This window comes from Tenrec ecaudatus, chromosome 13 (genome assembly GCF_050624435.1).
Source record: "Tenrec ecaudatus isolate mTenEca1 chromosome 13, mTenEca1.hap1, whole genome shotgun sequence".
Classification (NCBI taxonomy): Eukaryota; Metazoa; Chordata; class Mammalia; order Afrosoricida; family Tenrecidae; genus Tenrec; species Tenrec ecaudatus.
Window position 1 is genome coordinate 79,481,676 of NC_134542.1, and position 21,271 is coordinate 79,502,946.

The 21,271-nt window shown below is 44.2% G+C and overlaps 1 protein-coding gene across 4 annotated transcripts in view; it reads left to right on the forward strand.

The window, feature by feature from the left end:
* The window catches only part of ITGB6 (integrin subunit beta 6), a 105,132-nt gene that overhangs the window by 18,375 nt on the left and 65,486 nt on the right, over positions 1 to 21,271 (forward strand). For all 4 annotated transcript variants that reach the window (XM_075529190.1, XM_075529193.1, XM_075529192.1 and 1 more), the window contains 3 exons: positions 9,422 to 9,587; positions 10,936 to 11,097; positions 12,522 to 12,617. In XM_075529190.1, coding sequence (XP_075385305.1) covers positions 9,422 to 9,587; positions 10,936 to 11,097; positions 12,522 to 12,617 — 424 coding nt within the window. The remainder of the gene's footprint in view (positions 1 to 9,421; positions 9,588 to 10,935; positions 11,098 to 12,521; positions 12,618 to 21,271) is intronic.

Consider the following 21,271-nt stretch of genomic DNA (forward strand, 5'->3'; position numbering starts at 1 on the left):
TGTCACAGAGAGAACTAGTCAACAGAAGATAGGAAGAATTCGCACAGTCACTGTCACAGAGAGAACTAGTCAACAGAAGAGAGGAAGAATTCGCACAGTCACTGTCACAGAGAACTAGTCAACAGAAGAGAGGAAGAATTCGCACAGTCACTGTCACAGAGAACTAGTCAACAGAAGATAGGAGGAATTCGCACAGTCACTGTCACAGAGAGAACTAGTCAACAGAAGAGAGGAAGAATTCGCACAGTTACTGTCACAGAGAACTAGTCAACAGAAGAGAGGAAGAATTCGCACAGTCACTGTCACAGAGAACTAGTCAACAGAAGATAGGAAGAATTCGCACAGTCACTGTCACAGAGAGAACTAGTCAACAGAAGATAGGAAGAATTCGCACAGTCACTGTCACAGACTAGTCAACAGAAGAGAGGAAGAATTCGCACAGTCACTGTCACAGAGAACTAGTCAACAGAAGATAGGAGGAATTCGCACAGACACTGTCACAGAGAGAACTAGTCAACAGAAGATAGGAAGAATTCGCACAGTCACTGTCACAGAGAGAACTAGTCAACAGAAGATAGGAAGAATTCGCACAGTCACTGTCACAGAGAACTAGTCAACAGAAGAGAGGAAGAATTCACACAGTCACTGTCACAGAGAACTAGTCAACAGAAGATAGGAGGAATTCGCACAGTCACTGTCACAGAGAGAACTAGTCAACAGAAGATAGGAAGAATTCGCACAGTCACTGTCACAGAGAGAACTAGTCAACAGAAGAGAGGAAGAATTCGCACAGTCACTGTCACAGAGAACTAGTCAATAGAAGAGAGGAGGAATTCGCACAGTCACTGTCACAGAGAGAACTAGTCAACAGAAGATAGGAAGAATTCGCACAGTCACTGTCACAGAGAACTAGTCAACAGAAGAGAGGAGGAATTCGCACAGTCACTGTCACAGAGAGAACTAGTCAACAGAAGAGAGGAAGAATTCGCACAGTCACTGTCACAGAGAACTAGTCAACAGAAGAGAGGAGGAATTCGCACAGTCACTGTCACAGAGAGAACTAGTCAACAGAAGATAGGAAGAATTCGCACAGTCACTGTCACAGAGAACTAGTCAACAGAAGAGAGGAAGAATTCGCACAGTCACTGTCACAGAGAACTAGTCAACAGAAGATAGGAGGAATTCGCACAGACACTGTCACAGAGAGAACTAGTCAACAGAAGATAGGAAGAATTCGCACAGTCACTGTCACAGAGAACTAGTCAACAGAAGAGAGGAAGAATTCGCACAGTCACTGTCACAGAGAGAACTAGTCAACAGAAGAGAGGAAGAATTCGCACAGTCACTGTCACAGAGAACTAGTCAACAGAAGAGAGGAAGAATTCGCACAGTCACTGTCACAGAGAACTAGTCAACAGAAGAGAGGAAGAATTCGCACAGTCACTGTCACAGAGAGAACTAGTCAACAGAAGAGAGGAAGAATTCGCACAGTCACTGTCACAGAGAACTAGTCAACAGAAGAGAGGAAGAATTCGCACAGTCACTGTCACAGAGAGAACTAGTCAACAGAAGAGAGGAAGAATTCGCACAGTCACTGTCACAGAGAACTAGTCAACAGAAGAGAGGAAGAATTCGCACAGTCACTGTCACAGAGAGAACTAGTCAACAGAAGAGAGGAAGAATTCGCACAGTCACTGTCACAGAGAACTAGTCAACAGAAGAGAGGAGGAATTCGCACAGTCACTGTCACAGAGAGAACTAGTCAACAGAAGATAGGAAGAATTCGCACAGTCACTGTCACAGAGAACTAGTCAACAGAAGAGAGGAAGAATTCGCACAGTCACTGTCACAGAGAACTAGTCAACAGAAGATAGGAGGAATTCGCACAGACACTGTCACAGAGAGAACTAGTCAACAGAAGATAGGAAGAATTCGCACAGTCACTGTCACAGAGAGAACTAGTCAACAGAAGATAGGAAGAATTCGCACAGTCACTGTCACAGAGAACTAGTCAACAGAAGAGAGGAAGAATTCGCACAGTCACTGTCACAGAGAGAACTAGTCAACAGAAGAGAGGAAGAATTCGCACAGTCACTGTCACAGAGAGAACTAGTCAACAGAAGATAGGAAGAATTCGCACAGTCACTGTCACAGAGAGAACTAGTCAACAGAAGATAGGAAGAATTCGCACAGTCACTGTCACAGAGAGAACTAGTCAACAGAAGATAGGAAGAATTCGCACAGTCACTGTCACAGAGAGAACTAGTCAACAGAAGAGAGGAAGAATTCGCACAGTCACTGTCACAGAGAGAACTAGTCAACAGAAGATAGGAAGAATTCGCACAGTCACTGTCACAGAGAGAACTAGTCAACAGAAGATAGGAAGAATTCGCACAGTCACTGTAACAGAGAGAACTAGTCAACAGAAGATAGGAGGAATTCGCACAGTCACTGTCACAGAGAGAACTAGTCAACAGAAGATAGGAAGAATTCGCACAGTCACTGTCACAGAGAGAACTAGTCAACAGAAGATAGGAGGAATTCGCACAGTCACTGTCACAGAGAGAACTAGTCAACAGAAGAGAGGAAGAATTCGCACTGTCACAGAGAGAACTAGTCAACAGAAGATAGGAGGAATTCGCACAGTCACTGTCACAGAGAGAACTAGTCAACAGAAGATAGGAGGAATTCGCACAGTCACTGTCACAGAGAGAACTAGTCAACAGAAGAGAGGAAGAATTCGCACAGTCACTGTCACAGAGAGAACTAGTCAACAGAAGATAGGAGGAATTCGCACAGTCACTGTCACAGAGAGAACTAGTCAACAGAAGATAGGAAGAGTTCGCACAGTCACTGTCACAGAGAGAACTAGTCAACAGAAGATAGGAAGAATTCGCACAGTCACTGTCACAGAGAGAACTAGTCAACAGAAGATAGGAAGAATTCGCACAGTCACTGTCACAGAGAACTAGTCAACAGAAGATAGGAAGAATTCGCACAGTCACTGTCACAGAGAGAACTAGTCAACAGAAGATAGGAGGAATTCGCACAGTCACTGTCACAGAGAGAACTAGTCAACAGAAGAGAGGAAGAATTCGCACAGTCACTGTCACAGAGAGAACTAGTCAACAGAAGATAGGAAGAATTCGCACAGTCACTGTCACAGAGAGAACTAGTCAACAGAAGAGAGGAGGAATTCGCACAGTCACTGTCACAGAGAGAACTAGTCAACAGAAGATAGGAGGAATTCGCACAGTCACTGTCACAGAGAGAACTAGTCAACAGAAGATAGGAAGAATTCGCACAGTCACTGTCACAGAGAGAACTAGTCAACAGAAGAGAGGAAGAATTCGCACAGTCACTGTCACAGAGAACTAGTCAACAGAAGATAGGAGGAATTCGCACAGTCACTGTCACAGAGAGAACTAGTCAACAGAAGATAGGAGGAATTCGCACAGTCACTGTCACAGAGAGAACTAGTCAACAGAAGATAGGAGGAATTCGCACAGTCACTGTCACAGAGAGAACTAGTCAACAGAAGAGAGGAAGAATTCGCACAGTCACTGTCACAGAGAGAACTAGTCAACAGAAGATAGGAGGAATTCGCACAGTCACTGTCACAGAGAGAACTAGTCAACAGAAGATAGGAGGAATTCGCACAGTCACTGTCACAGAGAGAACTAGTCAACAGAAGATAGGAAGAATTTGCACAGTCACTGTCACAGAGAGAACTAGTCAACAGAAGATAGGAGGAGTTCGCACAGTCACTGTCACAGAGAGAACTAGCCAACAGAAGATAGGAGGAATTCGCACAGTCACTGTCACAGAGAGAACTAGCCAACAGAAGATAGGAAGAATTCGCACAGTCACTGTCACAGAGAGAACTAGTCAACAGAAGAGAGGAGGAGTTCGCACAGTCACTGTCACAGAGAGAACTAGCCAACAGAAGATAGGAGGAATTCGCACAGTCACTGTCACAGAGAGAACTAGTCAACAGAAGATAGGAGGAATTCGCACAGTCACTGTCACAGAGAGAACTAGTCAACAGAAGATAGGAGGAATTCGCACAGTCACTGTCACAGAGAGAACTAGTCAACAGAAGATAGGAGGAATTCGCACAGTCACTGTCACAGAGAGAACTAGTCAACAGAAGATAGGAGGAATTCGCACAGTCACTGTCACAGAGAGAACTAGTCAACAGAAGAGAGGAAGAATTCGCACAGTCACTGTCACAGAGAGAACTAGTCAACAGAAGATAGGAGGAATTCGCACAGTCACTGTCACAGAGAGAACTAGTCAACAGAAGATAGGAGGAATTCGCACAGTCACTGTCACAGAGAGAACTAGTCAACAGAAGATAGGAGGAATTCGCACAGTCACTGTCACAGAGAGAACTAGTCAACAGAAGATAGGAGGAATTCGCACAGTCACTGTCACAGAGAGAACTAGTCAACAGAAGAGAGGAAGAATTCGCACAGTCACTGTCACAGAGAGAACTAGTCAACAGAAGATAGGAGGAATTCGCACAGTCACTGTCACAGAGAGAACTAGCCAACAGAAGATAGGAAGAATTCGCACAGTCACTGTCACAGAGAGAACTAGCCAACAGAAGATAGGAAGAATTCGCACAGTCACTGTCACAGAGAGAACTAGTCAACAGAAGAGAGGAGGAGTTCGCACAGTCACTGTCACAGAGAGAACTAGTCAACAGAAGATAGGAGGAATTCGCACAGTCACTGTCACAGAGAGAACTAGTCAACAGAAGATAGGAGGAATTCGCACAGTCACTGTCACAGAGAGAACTAGTCAACAGAAGATAGGAGGAATTCGCACAGTCACTGTCACAGAGAGAACTAGTCAACAGAAGATAGGAGGAATTCGCACAGTCACTGTCACAGAGAGAACTAGTCAACAGAAGATAGGAGGAATTCGCACAGTCACTGTCACAGAGAGAACTAGTCAACAGAAGATAGGAGGAGTTCGCACAGTCACTGTCACAGAGAGAACTAGTCAACAGAAGATAGGAGGAATTCGCACAGTCACTGTCACAGAGAGAACTAGTCAACAGAAGATAGGAGGAATTCGCACAGTCACTGTCACAGAGAGAACTAGTCAACAGAAGAGAGGAAGAATTCGCACAGTCACTGTCACAGAGAGAACTAGTCAACAGAAGATAGGAAGAATTCGCACAGTCACTGTCACAGAGAGAACTAGTCAACAGAAGATAGGAGGAATTCGCACAGTCACTGTCACAGAGAACTAGTCAACAGAAGGTAGGAAGAATTCGCACAGTCACTGTCACAGAGAGAACTAGTCAACAGAAGATAGGAGGAGTTCGCACAGTCACTGTCACAGAGAGAACTAGCCAACAGAAGATAGGAGGAATTCGCACAGTCACTGTCACAGAGAGAACTAGCCAACAGAAGATAGGAAGAATTCGCACAGTCACTGTCACAGAGAGAACTAGTCAACAGAAGAGAGGAGGAGTTCGCACAGTCACTGTCACAGAGAGAACTAGCCAACAGAAGATAGGAGGAATTCGCACAGTCACTGTCACAGAGAGAACTAGTCAACAGAAGATAGGAGGAATTCGCACAGTCACTGTCACAGAGAGAACTAGTCAACAGAAGATAGGAGGAATTCGCACAGTCACTGTCACAGAGAGAACTAGTCAACAGAAGATAGGAGGAATTCGCACAGTCACTGTCACAGAGAGAACTAGTCAACAGAAGATAGGAGGAATTCGCACAGTCACTGTCACAGAGAGAACTAGTCAACAGAAGAGAGGAAGAATTCGCACAGTCACTGTCACAGAGAGAACTAGTCAACAGAAGATAGGAGGAATTCGCACAGTCACTGTCACAGAGAGAACTAGTCAACAGAAGATAGGAGGAATTCGCACAGTCACTGTCACAGAGAGAACTAGTCAACAGAAGATAGGAGGAATTCGCACAGTCACTGTCACAGAGAGAACTAGTCAACAGAAGATAGGAGGAATTCGCACAGTCACTGTCACAGAGAGAACTAGTCAACAGAAGAGAGGAAGAATTCGCACAGTCACTGTCACAGAGAGAACTAGTCAACAGAAGATAGGAGGAATTCGCACAGTCACTGTCACAGAGAGAACTAGCCAACAGAAGATAGGAAGAATTCGCACAGTCACTGTCACAGAGAGAACTAGCCAACAGAAGATAGGAAGAATTCGCACAGTCACTGTCACAGAGAGAACTAGTCAACAGAAGAGAGGAGGAGTTCGCACAGTCACTGTCACAGAGAGAACTAGTCAACAGAAGATAGGAGGAATTCGCACAGTCACTGTCACAGAGAGAACTAGTCAACAGAAGATAGGAGGAATTCGCACAGTCACTGTCACAGAGAGAACTAGTCAACAGAAGATAGGAGGAATTCGCACAGTCACTGTCACAGAGAGAACTAGTCAACAGAAGATAGGAGGAATTCGCACAGTCACTGTCACAGAGAGAACTAGTCAACAGAAGATAGGAGGAATTCGCACAGTCACTGTCACAGAGAGAACTAGTCAACAGAAGATAGGAGGAGTTCGCACAGTCACTGTCACAGAGAGAACTAGTCAACAGAAGATAGGAGGAATTCGCACAGTCACTGTCACAGAGAGAACTAGTCAACAGAAGATAGGAGGAATTCGCACAGTCACTGTCACAGAGAGAACTAGTCAACAGAAGAGAGGAAGAATTCGCACAGTCACTGTCACAGAGAGAACTAGTCAACAGAAGATAGGAAGAATTCGCACAGTCACTGTCACAGAGAGAACTAGTCAACAGAAGATAGGAGGAATTCGCACAGTCACTGTCACAGAGAACTAGTCAACAGAAGGTAGGAAGAATTCGCACAGTCACTGTCACAGAGAACTAGTCAACAGAAGATAGGAGGAATTCGCACAGTCACTGTCACAGAGAACTAGCCAACAGTGCGCCGCTTCAGGAGGTAGCAAGAACCAATGGTGCCGATGGAATTGGTTCAAACTGCACTGAATGCCTTAGCCAAAATTAGGAATTGATGTAATACTCATTGAAATGTTTCAGAAAGCTGAAGAAGCACTAGAGCCACTCACTCATCTATGCCAGGAACTTTGGAAGACAGCTACTTGGACAACTGACAGGAAGAGATCCATATTTGTACCCATTCTAAAGAAAGAGACTCAACAGAATTCTCAGATTGTATAGAATGATATCACTGATATCACATGCAAGTAAAATGTTGCTTAAGATCACCCAACAGTTGCAGCAACACATTAACAGGAAGTTGCCAGAGGTTCCGGCTGAATTCAGAACTGGATGTGGAACAAGGAATGTCATTGCTGATGTCAGGTGGATCTTCACTCAAGTCAGAAAATACCAGAAAGATGTTTACTTGCGTTTCATTGACTGTGCAAAGGCATTTGACTGTGTGGACTAGAATAAACTGTGTACAGATAACCTTGAGGAGAGTGAGAATTTCAGAACACTTGATTGTGCTCATTCACAACTTGTACATGGATCAAGAGGCAGTTGTGTGAACAGAACAAGGGAATGCTACATGTTTTAAAATCTGGAAAGGTGTGCATCCAGGTTGTATCCTCTCACCATACTTGTTCAATCTGTATGCTGAGCATATCATTAGAGAAAAGGAATGTGGCATCAGGATTGGAGGAAGGCTAATTAACAACCTGCGATATGCAGATGACACAACCTTGCTTGCTGAGAAGACCAAAAATCTCACAAATGGAACATCATGATAAATGGAGAAAAGGTTGAAGTTGTCAAAGGTTTTGTCTTACTTGGATCCACAATCAATGCTTTTGGAAGCAGTGGTCAAGAAATCTAAATATATATTGCATTAGGTAAATCTTCTGCACAGACCTCTTTAGAGAATTGAAAGGCAAGGATGTTTCTTTGAGGACTAAGGTGCGCCTGACCCAGGTCACGGTATTCTCCATTGCATCCTATGCATGTGAAAATTGGACACTGAATAAGGAAGCGTATAGCTGAATCAGTGCATTTGAAGTGTGGTGCTGGAGAAGAATATTTAAAGTGCCATGGACTGTTAAAAGGACAAACAATCTTTCTTGGAAGAAGTGTGGCCAGAGTGCTCCTCCGAGGCAAGGGTGAAAAGACTTTGTCTGACGTACTTTGGACATAGTGTCAGGAGAGACCAGTCCCTGGAGAAGGACAGCATGATTGGTTAAGAGGAAGGGTGGTGAAAAGAAGAAGGCTTTCGATGAGAAGGATTGACACGTGGCTGCATCAATGGGCTCAGGCCCGGGAACAACTGCAAGGATTGTACAGGACCATGCAGGGTTTCATTCTGATGTGGGCAGGGTCACTGTGGGTCAGGGACATCTCAGTGATACTGGACAACAACGAGGTCCCATGTGATGTTCATACTGCCGGCCCAGGGAACACTCTCAGGGAACCACTGCCCATGGCGACTATGTCTTTTCCAAACAAACCCCAGAGGCCAGAAGAGTTAAGTAACTTGTCCGTTGAATCCTGGGCCTTCAGAATCAGATGTAGTTAAATTCTTCCCTTGCATTGATATTCTACAGTTGTAATTTTAGTGCAGATCCATCCCACCAGAGGGCTTCCAAAATTTTGTGAAAAAATCCCATTATATTTTCATTCTGTTTTTTCACAAACTTTGTAAAGCCCTCTCACACATGTAAGAGTTTTAAGCAGTAGTTTCAAGTCCCAATGGGCTCACAACTGTCTATTCAACCCACAGTAGAGTTGGGCCCTAGAACACAGAGTACTGACCTGACTTGGGGGTGCTTGAAAGGCAGGACTGAGAATGCAGGAGGGCAGTGTTTATCTCTAGGTCTTAGGGCAGGTGACTCATACTTGCTGATTGCTTAAGACATTGGAAGAAGGAACCCTGGTGATATATGTTGAGCTGCTCACCACAAGGTCGATTGTTTGAAACCACCAGCAGCTCTGTGGGTGAAGATGAGGTTTGCTACTCCCACGCAGATTGATAGTCTTGGAAACTGACGGAGGAAGCTGTGCCCTGGTCTGTGTGGTAGCCATGAGCCAGAGTCACCTTGATGGCAGTCAGTTTGGTGTGGCTTAGGACACTGGGATGCAGTGGAATTGCTATCATGTCGATGTAAGAGTGGATTTTGTTTGGAGGCAACAAAGTGGTTGTAACGTACACACACGAAATGAATAGTCTGATTGCCTGATTCTTTATTACGTATGTGTGAATCAATGCAGGACTTACAATAAGCCCTAACATATTAGCTCACCCAGTCAATTTGGAAGGTTGGAATGGGGGATGGTGACAACCTTACAGTGAGATTCATGACAAAATTATAAACTCAGTCACTTTAGAAAAATTAATCTTCATTCTCAGAAATGTGGCTAAGCTGCCAATCTATCCACTGATTTTTAATGTATTTATTTTGCAGTAGTATTCCATACTTCTGTTTACCCACATTTGGATTCAAGCATATTTTACCATTGACGAATGATGCTGAAAGATTCAATGAAATTGTGAGGAATCAGAAAATTTCTGCTAATATTGACACACCGGAAGGTGGATTTGATGCAATTATGCAAGCTGCTGTGTGTCAGGTATGCGGGGGTGGGGGGGGGTGGTCGTGTCTCAATCTGTTCGCATAACACCCAGCTCTTATTGGTAGGTTTGCCTTGAAAAAGCTGAATCGCTCTTATTAGTAGCCATGTTTCTTCATCGGACACTTCTTAAAGCACAACATCTTGTTACATCTTCTGATCGTCTGGAAAAGAGGATTGCTTCTACTCTGCCTAAAATTTGAGTAGTCACAGAAAATGACAGCAACTGTGAGGGGGGCAAATTATGGAAACAATAGTCATGTATGACTAATCTCCTGAGATCGAAATCATATTAATTTTGGAATTAATCACTGTGGAAATAAAGCCTCAAGTAGAAAGCAAGTGTTTTGAGAATGATGATGGCAACAAATGTACAAATGTGCTGGACACAATGGATGGGTGGATGGATGGATGGAATGTGAAAAGATTTTTTAAAAAAGAAAAAGAAATCCCCAAAACAAACATTCACAAAAACAAAATTTTTTAATGGTCTTAATTCTTTTGAACAAATAAAATAAGCCTCTGAAGATATCCTGTCTCAACAAAATTAAGAGTGCTACTTCTGTTTGAAAATTAGACACATATCCCTGAAGGTAATGCTCCCATCTTCTGACAAAGCCCCTTTATGGAAACCGTCAGAGACGAAGAGCAAGGCTGATGCTCTCAAACACGTGGGGACAGAGGAATGTGAGGAGTGAAAGAGGGGATAAAATGGTACCTCCAGGATGGGTTTCCACCCAGCTCGTTCCCACACTAAGACTGCTCTGCTAAGATGCAGACCGTAATCACTCTCCTTCATAGTGCTTTGGGGCCATGTTTGATAAGAAAGTCTTATCATTACAGTTATGCATATACTTTTTATGGCTAACATCAGTAGACAGAGAAATATGCGGGCTCAAAGGTTGCATGACATTTTCATGAAATGGTCTTACTTTGAGCCTATTTTGTATTGCATTTTGACAAGCTTTACTTCAGCTTGGATTTGTGATGATTTTTGACCTCCCACCAACTCCTCCCCTCAATTCTCTAGTGAACTGGAGCTGGACAGTAAAAGTAATTAACTATATAAAAGTCAAGATCAACTGAATACTGACTGTAGAGTAACTACTTTTGCAGAAACATAAATCATCTGAAAATGTTATGCAGGAAAAGCAAATGTCATAGAATTTCATGTTTTCAATATGTTAATAATAGCAACTTGCAGTAGATGCAAAATACTAGAAGAGAGGCCAGCACTATTAAAAAAAATAGAATAAGAATCTGAATATGCCCAAGGATAATTATAACCCACATTCCACGGATGCCTGCCTGAACCCAATACCCCCTAAAGGTTTCATTCTCATGGCAGGAAAAAATTGGCTGGCGGAATGACTCTCTCCACCTCCTGGTCTTTGTGAGCGATGCGGACTCTCATTTCGGGATGGACAGCAAACTGGCAGGCATTGTCATCCCTCATGATGGGCTATGTCACTTGGACAGCAAGAATGAGTACTCCATGTCCACGGTCCTGGTAGGTAACCTGCCCCCTCTCTTGCTGCCCGGGCCGCCCAGGGGCCAGCGAAGCAGCAGTTGCTGTGATGCAAAGGGGAATGACCCTGGCTGCTCTGTCCATCCGCACCGCCCTCACGAGTCCCCACAGGAGGGAGGGCGGGAGGTGGGGCTGTGTGAGAAGCTTGGAGCTGCGATCCCAGGGCCACCTTAACTGTTCAAAGATGCTTGGGGTGGAAAGAGCAGTACAGTGAGCTCTGTCTGCTCCCCCCCAAGCCCCAGACAGGGGAGGCCAGGTCAGACTAGTATCATCTAAGAGTCCCCAAAGTCATGATGTTGGAGGATGAAGGGTGCCGGATGTTTGGGTGGTTGAAAAGCAAGGGAGATGGAAAATGCCAGGCTCAGGAAAAACGCTATGACCTGGAATCTCTAGTATTAAAATGCCAAATGTGATCGAAGGCGTATATTAACCAGGTTTGCAGTTGGGTAATTTACCTGAGTTTTTCAGAGCAAGATTACACATTTTCTTCAATTTGCATCTCGTATCCTAAGAAGACTTCAAATAGAAATACTCCAGAAGTGCTGGAAATATGTCATACCACACCGCATACGGTTTGGCTTCTCTGTCAGTATTTCTGCGCTCTGCAGGCCTTCTGATACAACTGACATCGCCTTCATTCATTGCCATGTAGGACTTCTTTTGAATTCCTCTCTGTTCATGATACATATTTGGGTCCGACAGGCAAAACCACTCTGCTTTCCAGCCCCAGAGAGTAGAGGTCATCTTCAAATTTGGTAATTGATGGGAATGACTCCTTTTTTTCTTTTTTGGTAAAGTGCTCGTGTCACCTGAGAATGAACATGTCCACGAGATAGGAGTATTGCAACATATTCTCAATTGTCCTGTAATATTTTGACAGTGTTTGATATCAAAGAGGTAATTAAACCAAACCCAAGAACCGGAACAAAGAATGTCTCAAATGTCATTCCCAGCAGGTTGTCCCCTCCTCAACCTTCTGCCCACCTCATCCAATTCCACAAATAATTTCAGAGCAACCTGAGTCCCCTTGGTCACATCCATCATGGTCTACATGCCCTCCCTCACTGTCACATTCCTAGCATGCTGGCAAGGGGCACTTAAAGAAGTGTTTCTCTACTCTTGAAAAATCACAATCCACCAGAAGTCTTCAGATACATCTCAAACAATCTGCCAAGAAGCGGCAGAGCATAGATCATGATATTCACAGCCACTGTCTCCTCCGATGAAAGGTCTAGGACGGACACAATTTAACAAACTATTACTAAATCAGCTAAGTGGCTGATATATTTGCATACTTAGATATGAGCTTTGAAGGTAAACCAGGTAAGAGAGTTTGGTAAAAACATCTTCCCTTGTTTTATATCCTTTTGTTAAAATGCTTCTTCAAATCTCTATGTTGATTTTAGGAATATCCAACAATCGGACAGCTCATCGATAAGCTAGTGCAACACAATGTGTTATTGATCTTTGCCGTGACCCAAGAACAAGTTCATTTATACGAGGTAAGCAAATATAATTCGGAAGATTCCTTCAGGGAGATTAAAGCTTCATGAGATTTTAACATTAACTCTGCCAGTTTAACACAGGGAAAGGCCAGTAGGTAAACATTAACGCATTCCCAGTAGACTGGATACTTGGCAAAGTGGATGCAGTTCACTTGTTTGCGATTAAAATGATCCACACTGAGGTGCCTGGAGTATGTGCAGGTAAGACAAGCTGGAAATTAAACATATTGTGAGTGGTTACAGTAACCATAGAGTCCAGCCACGTACGAGAAAAGCAGTCCAGCTCCCCTTGCTCTATTTTACCTGAAGAGAATATGGCTACCATGGAGCAGAGAAAATCTTGGGTGTGAGAGGAGATTGGCTTACCTGGGTGTTCCTGGACATATTCAGAGTAGACACGTGGATCACACACAAGTGGAAACACAACTCAGGCAATAAGAAAGGGTAAGTTCAAAGAAAAAGCTCACCAAACCCAGCCAAATAAGAATTTCTCCTCGAAAGGAGCTGGATTTGATGGCAAGGATTAGTTCAAGTTGAAGAGAGAAGAGCCAGCTAGTTAAAGAACACGCAAACAAACTCACCGCCATGGAGACCATTACGACTGATACTAACACTGCAGGACAGCAGAGAATGAGCCTTGAGCACCTGAGACAGTTTAATGCTTGCTTCGAAAGAGCCTCATCTTTCTCCCCTGGAATGGCTGGGGGGTTCGAACAGTGTACCTTGTGGTTAGCAGCTCAGTGTCAAGCCCGACACCACCAGGACACCTTCCCAGCTGTGGAAAAGGAAACAAGAAATAAATGCTTTCTTAGGTGAAATAGTGTTTGTGAACCGTGTTGTCGACTGTCGAGTGCACCTGGGAACACAAGAGGGGTCTATGGATTCTTCGCAGCCCAGGAAAAACAGTCCGGAATGCCCCGAGTTGGGGGCAAGAGCTGCAGGGTCACCGAGAAGGAGGGGGACTGCGTGGAGAGTAGGGCTCAGTACACACTCTGTGCCTTCCATGTGCAATCATCCCGTGCTCCTGAATGCATAGCCTGTGCCCCCATCCTTTTTGAAAGGACCTCTTAACTTGCTTGGTGGCACAGGAAACGGGTCGATGATTCCAGAGAAGGCTTTGATTAAGCGTCCCTCGCCAGGGCGGTTGGAGCAGCCATGAACTTGCACCGGGTTCTTCAGAAAGGATCCGGGAGGAGATCCTATCAGCGTTTCTAAAGAGAGGAGGGCATTGTGCCGCAGGGCCAGATTGCCTTCTGCTGAAAGCCAAAGGCCTCCCTTGCCATCACTCCATGCTCCAGGTCTTTGTTCTCCTCTGAGGCCATGTGGGTTCACCTGATCGGAGCACTTTCTTAAGCCCCTTTAGCACATTGATACTTTTTCCCCAGTGGTTTTAAGTAGTAGGGTTGCAGAAAAGATTAAAAAGAACAATACCCCCAATACAATAGCAAGTCTATTCTGCTGAGATCCCTCAGGCTGCAGTGCGAGGGGCCTGGGAGCTCCCAGCAGCACACAGCTCCACCACAATAGGGCTCCCCTTTAGAGGGGGAGTGGGGACTCGCATGAGCCTTCTTAAAAAGGGAGTCTGGGGAACTTAATGAATGATCATAAACATATACCCCTGTAACTCATTTTGGTAACTGTCTTTAAGACCCACAATTCCTTTCTGCGCCTCCTTCAATCTGCTATCAAAGACAGGAAGATGAACACTATCCACACGACAAAACAGACCCCGATGGGTTTCACCCGGTTACAACACCAGCTCCCCCGTTGGAAAGGAAATGCTCGTTCCCAGGCCAGCGCCACTAGAGCCTGCCCCTATGGCACGGCACGACATTGATTTTGCCTGCCACTCATCTCATGATGAGGGGAATGTATGTCCTCTTTTGGGGGCTTTCCCAACCAGGCCCCACGACCTACAAAGGGACTTTCTAGGAAAGCCGCTCAGTGGGCCCCAGTCAGCAGCCCATGCTCTGGTTGGTTCACTGTTGTTGTTTTGCTTTATTTTTGCCAACCTCATCATTCCTTCTGCATTAGTGGGGCGGCCGCAGCCTGGTCGAAAGATAACGGCAGCAACTAGACCCTTCCCTGAAGGCTGCCCATCACGGAGATGCTGATCTCTTGTTTTACTGCTAATGAAGACTAAAAATAGGACGGGAATAGCATGTGGTGCTTTTCCATTTAAGTCTCTCAGAAGGAGCCTTGCGTGCAAGGAGCCCTGCACAGCCTCGTATGTGGATAGCTGGGGTACAATGAGCAAAGCCACCAAAAGACCGCAGAGAAAGAAAGCCGGCGACAAGATAAATGGACCAACTAGATGGGGCCTCTAATGGAAATTACAGAAGGAAAATTGTTCGCCCCAGAGTTATGTGCGAAGCATACTTATGTCTGCACCACAGGAGGGAGATAGGGTCGGTTCGGCGGTGGCCCTGCCTTGCAGCAAGTAAGAGAGAGACTGCCCACTCTTGGAACGCAGTACATTTCAGTGGGGTTTCCCCTCCACACACAGTTCAGTAATTTTGGTAAGGTGTGCTACACACTGCCCAGGTGTGTTGTGCTGCTGTAAATTAACAAACAACGCAAAGGCTAAAGTAAGCAGTTTTGCCTTCAGTTCAAGACGCTTGTAACGTGCCCCCTCCCCCTGCCAGACTCCGTCCAGCAAACAGATGATTTTGAACAAACGTATTATTATAAATATTTTCCTGTTTGTCCAATTACAGGGTTTAAAAGATAATGATAGATAGTAGCCCGAGCAATAGATATTATATGGCATTCTCATGCTAAATACCATTTTGAATTAGGATTTAATCACCCAGGTTGAAAAACGAAGTATCCTCTGCTATTTTCAAATGTTTTCCCTGTTAATTTACATGTAGACAGCATCAGGCTAGTATGCCTCAGCTGCCTAATTTGACTACTCGGTCCTTCTGAGTGAGCTATTGAGATAAGAAGCAATTAAATCTGTGTTCTTTACTGTGTTCTCAAATCATGCTATTAAGTTGTCTGGGGTTATTGAAAAGTTTTAAAATAATCTACATCTTTTCAAAATGTCAACATCTGGCTGGAAAAGATGAGTTTTGTGAAGTTAATAACAATGATTTTTATATGACTCGATATTTGTAATGCAGTTCTGACACGGGTTTTTATAGAGGGTGACCATGACGTGGACTAGTGAGAGAAACTTCCAGTTCACTCACTAACCATGCCAGGGGTCCTCAAACTTTTTAAACAGGGGGCAGTTCACTGTCCCTCAGACCTGTTGGAAGGCTGGACTATAGTTTAAAAAATATATGAACAAATTCCTATGCACAGTGCACATACCTTATTTTGAAGTAAAAAAACAAACGGGGTAGAAACACCCGGTGGACCAGATAAATGTCCTCGGCGGGCCGCATGTGGCCCACGGGCCATAGTTTGAGGATGCTTGATATAGATAAACCACAGAGCAGGAAGCCCAAACAGGTTTGTATACTACTCAAGGATGCTGTCCTTGGTAGGCAAAAAAGCCGTAGATAACCAGTCTTCAGAAGAGAAGAAAGGGTCTTGCTTAGCCTGGTGCTTGTCACATGGCAGGTTCTCTATACATTTGTTGAATATACCTTGGGGGGGGCACTTTACTGTTCTCAATGCTGATATGTTCTAAAGAAGCAGTTTCATGTGGCAAATGCATGGCAAGGTTTAGGAAGTCAACATACCGAGAACAGGGAGCGGGTCTGTGTCCACTGGCACGTTGCTCCGCTGGTTGGCCGTGCCACCTCCATCCTTTCCTCTCTGGTTTCAAATGGCACTGGGCAGGAAAGAGACACTCCTCATTCTTAGGACCAAATGCCTGGAGACACTGCAGAGCCTTCTTCCTAGGCGACAAAAGAAAAATCCCTCATCAAGTACCCATTGGATCTAGACCATTCATAAAGATGTTTCAGCTGATGTTAAATGTCCTAGGAGCTGGATAATGTTCTCAAGTGGTGTGTGGAAATTCTCTGCCCCATGAAAAATTTCCAGGGGTCACTAGCTCCAGTGTTCACTTCATGCCATCTTTCCAACTTTTCTCTGCCCAAGGGAGGACAGAAGGTAGAGGAAGGAAGAAGATAAATTTTTTAATGAATTCTTGCTATTTGTTAGCCTGTCCTGTTATCGTTTTGTTTTATAATTGTCACTGTAGAAAAAGACCAAAACTACCTGTGTGAGTCTGGGTACTTTAGAGAAACAAACCCACAGAAACTCATGTATAAGAGAGTTTTATATAAAGAGTAAGTGCACATCAATAACACATCCCAACCCAGTGCTGCCCAGGCCCGCAAGTCCAACAGTAACCGTTATGTCCGACACCAGTCCACAAAGTCCTCCTTCATCTCACTAAACACACACTATGATGCCAACTGCAGGAGGAAAGCCAATCAGTGAACGTGTAAGCATCTCAGCACTGGCAGGGGTCTCCACATGGCTGCTCCAGTACCCAGGGCTGCATTGGGGTAGGTCCATGTGGCTTCTCCTCAGGGATGTCCTGCAGGAAGTGAGCCTTGCCAGCTGAAGCAGGGAACTGGCTAAGGCAGCTGCACCCTGGTCTGACTATCAGAAAGCCAGCGACCTGAGAACTAGAAAGGCAAGGTTCACAGAGTCATTTATCCCTCTGCCCTTCAATTAACCCTACCTGTGTTTATCGGCCAGGTTGGCACACTAAACTAACTACCTCACTACTTTACCCCAGTGAAAGTCCCTTGATGTGTTGGACGTCAGTGTTTACAAAATGAGAGGACTGACCAGAGGCCTCCAGTTTGAACAGTCAAGGGCTCTGAGCCAACATCTTCTGCAACAAGGACATGGCTGTAAATTTTATGTCTTTCAGTCTTTTATCTACTTATCATTTTTGTTATGAAGGACAATGAACCAACTGGCCATCATAAAACTGCCTTTGACATTAACAGTGTGATAGAGTTTCACAAAGCTCTTCCTTCAGTAGTAGTGATAAAGAGCGCCGGAGGTGTTGTGCAACTATGGCTACGCTAAGAGCTGGTGAAATTTTCTGATGAAGTAGTGAGTTAAAGCAGTGGGCTACGAACCAAAGGTTGTCAGTTCAAACCCTGTGTGTCAGTCTGGGTAGACTAGAGAAACAAATCCATTGGCACACCTATGTGTATAAGAAAGAGATTTATATACAAGAGCAATTGAACATTGAGAAAACATCCCAGCCCAGTCCAGTCTAAGGCCATAAGTCTGATATTAGCCCATATGTCTGATACCAATCCACAAAGTCCTCCTCAGACTCACAAAACACATGCAATGAAGCCAAATGCAGGACGATCATAAGCCAGTGGGTAGAAAGTCTTTGGGTCCAGTGTCATTGTAAGCATCTCAGTGCTGGTAGGGGTCGCTCTGTGGCTTCTCCGGCTTCTGAGCTCTGGTTGTGTCCATGTGGCTTGTCTTCTGCAATGTGTCCCAGGGAGTATCAGAGAGAGAGAGATGTCTTCGCCTCCAAGGAGGAAGTCCCAGGTTTCCCAGAATTCTCAGGAGAAGGCCATGCCCGCACAGCAGTCTCATTGGCTATCTCTAGATTGACAGCCTAGGCTCCACCCCTACACTCTTAATTCTTAAATTGACACCAGATGAGGTGACTCCACACCCTGCAGTTACTCTTTGGGAGAAAAATGAGGCAAACTGCTGTGGTAAAGATTTACAGCCTGAGAAACCCTGTCCTATAGGCTCCCTATGACTTGAAATGGATTTGATGGCAGTAGGTTTGGGGTTTGGTTTGATTTGGCTTGGCTTAGTTGTTAGGGGGAAGCCTGGAAGTTTAATGTTTTACAGACGTTTTAGCACTTAAACCCTAACTTATGCCTGTGGTATCCAAAATATCAAAGTGAGTTCCCTGTAACAGTGAGGATTTGAACCCAGATAGTCCAGGTCTACAACCTTAAATATTAAGGTTTTATTGAGTGTGGACTGCCGTGGTGAATAAGCATACTAGTTCCTAACCACTAGACTACCAGAGAGATGGAGCCCTTGTGACATAGTGGTTACACGTTTAGCTGTTGACTGAAAGGTCAGCAGTTCAAAACCACTAGCTGGCTCCAAGGGAGAAAAATGAGGATTTCTACTCTGTAAAGAGTTAAATTCGGGGAGTTCACAGGGCATATCTACCCTGTACTACCCACAGGATTGCTATGAGGCAGAATCAACTCCATGGCAGTGAGTTTGGTTTTGGTAGACCACCAGAGAAGCATTTTAAATACAATTGCTGATTTTAAAAGTTACTGAACACCCTGCATATGTTGGCCAACTGAATTTTGACAAGTATGCTAATTCAATTCAATGGGGAAAGACAAATCTCTTCAACATGTTGTGACCATTGTTAGGTGCCATTGAGTCAGTTCCAACTCACAGTGAGCCTGGGGACAACAGAACAGAAGACTGCCCAGCCCTGGGCCAGATTCACAGTTGTTATGTCTGAGCCCATTGTTGCAGTCAGTGTGTCAATCCATCGCATGAAGGGCTTTTCTCATTTTCAGTGCGCTTTTATTTCACCGAGCACGATGCTCTGTTTCAGCAACTGATCTCTGCTGATAATGTGTCCAAAATACCTGAGACAAAGTCTCACCCTCCATCTTCTAAGGAACATTCTGGCTGTACCTCTTCCAAGCCACATGTATTTGTCCTTCTGGCCGTCCATGGCTGCTTTCAATCTTGCTTTGACAGCACTATAATTCAAATTACGTAATCCTTCTCATTCTCCCTTATTCAATGTCCAACTCTCACATGCATCTGAGGTGACTGAAAATATGGCTTGGGCCAGGCGCAGCTTGGTCCTCAAAGTGACGGATCTTCAACACTCTCAAGAGATTTTGTGCTACAGATTTACCCAATGCAGTGTGTCACTTGATTTCTTGCATGAGCATTGATTATCCAAACACAATGAAATGTCACTTCAATTAGTAGTACTGGGAAAATTAAAATTCTCTATTCAGAAAAATGACATAGGATCCAGGCCTCACACCATCCATACAGAAAAATAAATTCAAAATGGATTAAAAGCTTAAATGTACAAAATAAAACCCTAACATTTGCAAGTGAATGAACAGGGCAGAGTTGCCAGGCCGAGCTTTCAATAGTAGATTAACTACTGTCATAATGAAAACCCAAACCGCAAAAGGCAAAATCAACAACTGAGACCTTGGAAAACTGAAAATTCCTGTTCATTAAAAGACGTTACGCCAAAAGTGAAAAGACAAGTTTCCAACTTGGAGAATATCTTTAGAAGCCATATTTCAGCAAAGAATCTACTAACAAAAGAAAAATTTAACTTTTCATAACTTAACTACAAAAAAACCCACGACCATCTGATTGCAAAATGAGCAAAGGACTTCATTAGCTATTTCACCAAAGGGGACATTCAAATGGCCATCACACATAAGACGAAGTTCAATGCCATTCGCTATCAGAGGCTAAAAGCCAAACATATGACGAAGTCTTCAGTAGCACTCACTATCGGAGACATACAACTAAAAACCACATCAACATAGAATTTCACTCACACTAGGATGTCGAAGACTAAAAAAACACACAACTGAAAATAGCACATGTGTGTGGGACTAAGGAAGCTGAAATTCGACATGGTATAGCCACAGTGTGGCAGCTCCTCAAAACTCCAGAAACAGAACTATCATACGAACTCAACAATTCTAATTCTAGGTGTACCTCCAAAAGACCTGAAACCAGAGACTCCCAAAGAGATGTATACCAATGTTCATTGCAGCCCTATTCAAAATAGGACAGACGGTAGGAATAATCTAAATACCCGTCAACAGATGATTGGATAAACAAAATGTGCCTATATATGAGGAGGCTTCAAAATGTTAGTAGAAAAATGGAAGGAAAAGACGATGTGTCCATGAGTGGTTAGATATGCTTCTCATGCAGCGGAACACTACTCACCCAGCAAGAAAAATAAATGCCTGCCTGATACATGGATATCATGAATGGAGTATGAAGACATGTGAACACAAAAGGACAAATATTGCATGACCTCCCTTATATTAAAAGACAAGAAAAGACAAAGGTATAGAGAGCACAGAGTGATTATCAGGGGTGAGAGGGAAGAGGGAAAGGGGGATTAAAGGTGATGGGGGAAATTGCATGATTAGGATAGAGTTTCACAGACAATTATTGTAATTGCTGTCAATAAGCTATAAAAAGTTGAATTGGCTGAACATAATAAAAGGTTATGTGATAGACTTACAAGAACCAAAAAAAAGGTGCTGCTAAGACTGTGCAGCAGTTACATAATCTGTTGTCAATTTGAGCCTTATGAGTGAAGAGGCAAACTTTAGCCTGTCAATCAGGTCATAGCTTGATGGCCTCATTTGGAGGTACTAAGGAAATAAATAGCTCACTAGAGGTGGGACACACACTCACTCCCCTGGAGACTTCTACTGACAAGGTTCACTCCCTGCAAGACATTTCAGTGCCCTGAGCTGGGGAGCCACATGGAGACCCCTGCCAGGACTGAGATGCTTACAACACCACTGGATCCACAAGACCTTCCACCCACTGGCCTATGATCTTCCTGCATTTGTTGTCATTGCATGTGTTTTGTGAGTCTGAAGAAGACTTTACAGATTGGTATTGGACATATGGGCTAATATCAGACTTATGGACTT